This window comes from Polistes dominula, unplaced genomic scaffold, assembly GCF_049000335.1.
Source record: "Polistes dominula isolate Pdom_NZ unplaced genomic scaffold, Pdom_raw_medaka contig_80, whole genome shotgun sequence".
Lineage (NCBI taxonomy): Eukaryota > Metazoa > Arthropoda > Insecta > Hymenoptera > Vespidae > Polistes > Polistes dominula.
In genome coordinates, this window is record NW_028301111.1 from 995,476 (window position 1) to 1,002,763 (window position 7,288).

Consider the following 7,288-nt stretch of genomic DNA (forward strand, 5'->3'; position numbering starts at 1 on the left):
GATATTATATTTTATACATAAAAATATACATATTAATAAATGTATTCAAAATGTGCGTCTCAGTCATTTTGGGAATATCGAAGTTTTAATATTCGTGCACCCCCCCACTTCTTCAAACCGTTGCTAAGCATGCCTCGCTGGGCCCGTTAACAAAAACGATCTTCCTATTCTATCGCTGGACCCCTACGAAGACCCCTACGTAAGCGACAAGAAAATAATATATACAAGAAAAACGAGCTAGAAGTGAGACATGCACATTTATTATTATATTTGATTTAACAACTAGGATTTTTATGTCGCAAGATTTTTTCTTTACGAGCTAATAATAATGTGTTATATTTTCTATCAACTCAATCATATATTTTAATTCTTATTATTTAATCGTATCAAACCTAATATACAATGTTATTACAATAAATAAATTGTTAGGATAAAATCATCTATATTCAATTTTCACTCGAATAATTTTAACTTTTCATCGAGAATGATCATTATTATTAATATAATAATTTATGGACGATAAATTATGGTGTTTTTTTTTAATTTGACAATTTTTGTTTATCTACGCCACCACCAAATCAATAATAATAGTTTTATTTGGCCTTATTTAATATCCTTGCGTCTTGAACATCTTCCGTATTAATATCTGGATCATCCCAACCCCAAATAGCATTATTATGATTGTAATCCAGTTGATGATCTTCGACATTTTTATATTTTGTACCATCTCCCGTTCTACATGCACGCTTTTCAATCATTTCACGTGTGACTGTTTTAAGATCATAAGCCCAACCAATTTTGGCAAAACCATCGATAATTGCTGTTGTAAGATTTAATTTGTAATTTCCTAATTCAGCAGCTTTGTAATCCCACGGAAATACGTGATGATAATTGTGCCAACCTTCACCGACTGCAAGAAATGAAACTGCAGGGATTTCTGTCGGAGATATAGTACTGCAAAAAAAGGAAATAATAATAAATCTTAATATATATATAAATTACTTAAATTTTTAAGTTACTTATTCTCATTATATTAATATTTTCTCTTATATATATATAATATAATTAAAGTTTAAAAAATATAATATGATAAAGTTACTTAAGTTAATATATTACTAAAAATCTTAATATATATAAATTACGTGTCACGATGTTTGTTCGCAATGGACTCCTAAACTACTGAACCGATTTTAATAAAATTTTGCACACTGTGTGCAGTTTCATCCAACTGGAAAGATAGGATAGTTTATATCTCAATTTATAATCGCAATATTATTTTATTAATCGCGAATTGTTTGTTTATTAACAAAGAGTCATGATTATCTCTGTTATTTCGATAAGATTCTAACAGATGGCGGTATAAGGTAATTCGTTGACTTAAGGCCGGCGATTTTTTCATAAATAGTTAGTTTACCATCTTAAAAATATGCCTGTAAATTTTTAGAATGAAATTCGCATTATTTATCGATTAAAAATTTATTTAAGTGCTCCGCCTCAACTCGGCGCTAAACGCAAACGCTAAACTTTGAACGCGTTTTTCTCGAAACGACTTTTTTCAAACTGTGCTGAAAAATAACTCAAAAATGTTTCAACCAATTCTTATAAAATTTAGCACACATTTTCTTTATAGTATTAGCTTTTAGTTGAACTTTAAAAATGCCACAAAAATTTTCAAAAATTGCCACTTTTGATCCAAAAAACCGTTAAAAAAAAGGGTCAAAAATCAGACTTTTTTGTCTGAGTCGTGGCAATTTACGATTTTTTGACTTTTTTAGTTTTTCCTTAGTTCAACTAGACGATACATGTTTTATGAACACACTCCGACCCTTTTTTTTAATTTTAGATTACTGTAACTAAAGCTAAAAATCACCATGATTGATGCGTTTCGCCGCGAGGGCCTCAGGAGATTAGTTACTACGGCGGCCATTTTGAAAAACAAAAAAATCAGATTCTTATAATTTAATATGTAATGAATAAACATGCTGAGTTTCAAAACGATTCATTTATTCCTTCGATTTTAAATAAGCTTCTGAAAAAACAGTCAAAATTTAGGCGTTTACATGTATCGCCGGCCTTAATTTATTTTTGTTCATTCCTAAAGTTAACAATGAATAAGTAATTTATTTTAAAAGTGAATGTCAATTTTGACATTTTAATCAAATATTGATTGACTTTATCGATTAGATATTAAAAATTTGCATACTCGATAAAAAAAAAAAGGTCATTGATAACGTAGATGATTATATTATTGATTAAAAATAAAAACTTGTTAAAAATGTATTCGTTTGAATAGAAAATTATAAAGCGACATTACTTTTCGGTCCACCTAATATAATTCTGCTTGAGTAACATACGGAACTAAAACTGAAGCAACGTTTTTTCATGCAGCACTCCGTTACAATTGTACTTTGAATACACGCATACTCACATATATCAAACAATTGTCCAAATATAAACATATAATTATGAATACATAATAATTAACATACCTATCATACGGTTTCATGCCCCAAATATGTGCAGCAGAATTCACTAGCCAGGTAATATTTAAGCTTAGGACGTATCTGGTAATTGTTGCATACCAAGCGTTCTTCAAACACTCTCCCCAAAAATATACGGGTATCAATGTAGGAATGATGAAACAAATGAGTGGCATGAGAATTCTATAATGTCTAGTTAGTTAAAAAAAAAAATAAATAAAACAAACAAATAAATCGATTTTTATTAATATAAAAAAAAATATTTCCAAATATTCTAAAGTAATTGATATTGTTTACCTGTGTTGCCATACGACCACCGGATCTTTCTCAAGATCGCTCATATCTATGGTAGCACCTTTTTTTTTAACATCCGGATGCTTTTTTAACATAAGCCAACCAATATGAGAGAAAAAAATCCCCTTTGCGAGTTATGAGGATCGGCATCGGTGTCGGTGAACTTGTGATGGACACGGTGATCTCTGACCCATTCATAAATGCTATTCTGCAATACCAACAACTGCATTTAATTGTTCACACTTGCATAAACTCGTGTATGTGTCTTTTTTTTTATTAGCATTTCATGAATAATAATTTAATGCATTTGTCCTTGAAAAATGTATTTTTCAATCAAGTGAAATAATTGATATTTAGTTTAGATATTTATTACTTTATTTATTATTTGTAGTTCATATTATTTTTTTTTTTTTATTTAAAATCGGTATATAATATTTATTGGTTTTTTTCTTTTTTTTTATTACAAATAATGAATTGTTCGATCGAACGGAAATAAAATGAACACAAGTGTTTTGTATGATTATTTATATTTATATTTAAAAATGTAATCAAAGTGAATGAACCCTAGTAGCACAAAATATTGAATGCATGTATATTTAATATTAAAAAGAGATTCAATGTCTTTTTAATATTAAATACACATGGTATTCAATATTTGTCAATATTTTGTGCTACTAGGTAACTTACTTGAAATGCCATAGTTTGACAAATCATTAGTATTAATCTCATTGGCCATTTAGCTTTGTAAGATTTATGTGACCATAATCTATGAGCACCTGCAGTAATACTAACGGATGTTATTTGAATTGAAATAATTACTGAAAAATTTAAAAATACAATATTATTATTATATTGTTTTTATTTATTTTTTTTTTTTTCATAAAATTTATATCTATGTATTATTTTTAGTACTATAAATAAAAATTTGCAATAGATCGTTGTCAATGATAATAGAATAAATGTCTATTATACAGTAGCGGCCATATACTTTACATACAATTAGCAAGATCACATTGAAATCGTTGTATATATATGTTCATTCAAGAGATATACAAAAACCAATTTAATTTTTTTAGCATACATTATTAAATAAAAAAAAAATAAAGGATTCTTAATTGTTCATATTTAAAGAATTTTTAATATTTTTTCTATTTTTAAATCAAATTTCTGAGTGTAAATACAATTTTGGACCCATTGTTCGAGTCCATTTGCAGGCCTTTGCAGGGCAATTTGGGCCCTGCGATTATTTTCTGATATGAATAGGTTTTCTTCTAGTAACACGGCCATTTAATTGAAATTCATTCAGTCTTCGTCGAACAATCTTTACATTTACTTTGTTATGTAAATTTACAGTTATCTCTCTGCAGTTGAAAATCTATCATCTTCAGATAGACGATGAATTTTTCAGAACCGTTCTTCTATCAGTTTTTCGAGGTCTTTAATTATTATTCGATGTAATATTATGCTCAATGTATTTAACAGCTTGGTGACATGTAATAACTGACAGTCCCAGTTCTGTAGATATTTGTCAATATGATTTGCCACTTTTGTGGAGACGTTGCATTAATCTTCCTTGTTCTGGTGCAATATTTTTTCGCTTACTCATTACGAAAGATTTTAAATCACGTCTGATCTATTCAAATTGATGAATACTGTGTACATTCTAAAAATATCGCGTATTAAATAATAAAATACGACAAATCTCAGTGTACGTGAGTAGTTGATCGCTGTAAAATCGATACTTCGGAATACAATGTTTAAAAACAGCTTTATTTCTTTGAATTCATTAAAACGCTGTTGTTGGTAGATGCTTAACGATCGAAACTTCTTAAAAATAAAACATTGAATCAGCTAGATAAGTATGAAAAAAATATAAAAATGTTTCAAAGTTAAAATACGAAGTGTACATAAGTATATATGGCCGCCACTGTATATGATATTGTACTATTGATATTTGCAATCGATTAATTGTAATAACTTACTGAATATCGTAGTATATAATTTTAGTGCTGTTAAACTTAAATATATTCCATAAAGGCTACTTATGTGAAAATAGAGAAAAATTATAACATTTTTCCATATAATATTCCATTTATATTTTGACTTGAATTCTTTTGACGTTTCCATATCCCTGCTTCCAATGAGAGTTTATTTATTCTGAAGGAAATAATATAATTAACGTATTAATCGAATTTTATTTTAAAATATTATAATATTATTGAATTATAATAAAATTAAAAAAAAAAAAAATGTATCATAATAATCTCTTAATTTTAATAGGAAGATCCTCCGCATCGCAGTTTTCATCAAATATTCAGAGACAGAAATCAGTACATATGAAAGTTTGATGATGAATATCTTTTGAACATTTAATTTAATCGCCAAAACATAAGACACCATTTTTATAGAGCACTTAATTTCCTACAAAATTTGTGTAGAACATTTTTCTGTACAATCAATAAATAATGAGGTATGAGATTTATTTTATTGAACTGAGAAAAAAAATACAAAACTGCGATGAAGAGGATCTTCCTATTTAAAATGAAGAGCTCATATTTGGTGAGCATTTTTTTTTTTTTTTTTAAGGTGTCTAGCAACCCATTTTTCCGTGTCACTTGTAAAAAAAAAAATAATTGATTTTTTTTGACCCACCCTAGTGTTCATACTGATTTAACGAATATTCTTGAATTAATATTACACTGATTTTCACTATAAAAAAATAGAACAAAAAAAACATTGAACGATTTTTACACGAAAGTAAAAGTCAACTTTTTACCTATTCAATTATACACTTGTATTTTATATAAGCTAGACGACAAGAAAATGATTACAATCAGTAAAATAGCATTATTAAAAGATTAGTAAAACGTTTAGCTGTTGACGTATTTTTTTCTTTTTTTTTATCTAAAACTACGACACTAATATTAACGTCGACTACGTATATAATAAAGAAATATAAAATATACTTTGAAATATGTAATTATGATTAAAATCTATGAATAGATATCAATAATTATCAAATATATGTCCTGTAAACGCAAAGCGTTTCATTAGACGAACAAATTCTACTGATTCATCGTTATTACACTTTTTACAATGTTGAAGAAAAAAATAAACAGCCTACGTATTTTCAACACAAAATAATAAGAACGCGATAACGCTAAATTAGCAGTTAAACTTAAAGCACATCTTATCATTTTTGAAAGATATCATTTTCTTTTCAAATGAACTTCAATGATTATCTTTTGTTTTGCATTTTCATTTTCACCCAACGATCACTAATATCCTTATTAAAACTAGGTTTACGGGAGTTTCTTATATACCTTGTGACGGGTGGATGAAAATTCGTATTTACTTTAAGAAAAAATCAATTTATTCACACTAAGTCTGAAATGAACAATATAAGGCTTCACGTAAAAATAAAATATTAATAAGTCAAAATCTTTTTTTTTTTTTTGAAGTTATCATGGAAATGATAACAATAATATAAACGCTACAGGGGGTAACCATTTTTATCGAGCACATTTTTTTACATATGTATTGAATTTCGTTCGTGCATTTTCCGCATACGTTTTTTTTTCTTTTGCAATACATACAGCAATTACTGCTTTTATTTTTATTTTAGTAGTCCACTTGGCAACTTTTTCGGACTCCTGATGTTGAAGGTTACAGAACTGAAACGTTTGAACTTTGACGAACGTTCTCCTTGTTTTCTCCAGCTAATTCATCAGTTAAAGAAAATATAAACTCCTTTCTGGATATTTTCGATCAGGTACACTCTTTATACAATATCCACGCATTTATCGCTGCCAAATCTAAAATATTATAAAAAAAAAAAACTCGTCCTCTCTTCCTCGGTGTCAGAACAAGAAATAATTCGCTTCCTTTTCTTGTTACGACACATATTGAAGAAGTTTTCCTCTTCATTATCCAAAGATCCTTCTATTTCTCTAGTTTCAGTGGATTCAGAATATTCACTGTAATCATCACTTTCACCTAATTCATATTGATCTTCTTCGGAGGTACCCTCAGAACAATCCTCATTGATGTTGGTAATGTTGGTCAATTTCTTATTATATCTCCTGTTTCTACTCATGATTGCTAGAAAAGGGTGATCGGTGAGAGTAAAAAATACTGTGCCCAAATTCAATTATCCTATTGTAAATACTTACAATAAGCGGAGACTACAATAACCAAAACTTTTGCACACTGTCTTTGAAAAATGTTCTTACCACTGTCACTGCAGCAACTATGTATACTGAAGACCAGCTCGTGCCTTAGAGATGTCTTCGAAGATCGTTACAAACCGATACTTGCGGCATACGAAACTCAAAGCAAATCGCAGCCTAACGTCGGCGATCGTCGGCTGTGAAAATTGCTTGTGTGTGTGTGTGTGTGTGTGTTATGTTTGCACCAACATATGAACCGAATGTCTTTTCAATACGAAATTTAGTCTACTGCATGCTTTGAGTTTCGAATAACGCGAGGATCACTTTGGTAAGCGATTTCATTCA

General features: G+C 28.7%; 1 protein-coding gene across 1 annotated transcript; it reads right to left on the minus strand.

Moving 5' to 3' along the window:
* Nucleotides 1-7: 7 nt before the first annotated feature.
* LOC107071795 (acyl-CoA Delta-9 desaturase) lies at nucleotides 8-6,060 on the minus strand. Its single transcript, XM_015331108.2, is given in 7 exon segments — nucleotides 8-954; nucleotides 2,490-2,672; nucleotides 2,778-2,895; nucleotides 2,898-2,982; nucleotides 3,462-3,592; nucleotides 4,757-4,931; nucleotides 5,427-6,060. Coding segments are annotated over 6 exon segments (1,023 nt in total). The 5' UTR covers nucleotides 4,902-4,931; nucleotides 5,427-6,060; the 3' UTR covers nucleotides 8-593.
* Nucleotides 6,061-7,288: the final 1,228 nt, after the last annotated feature.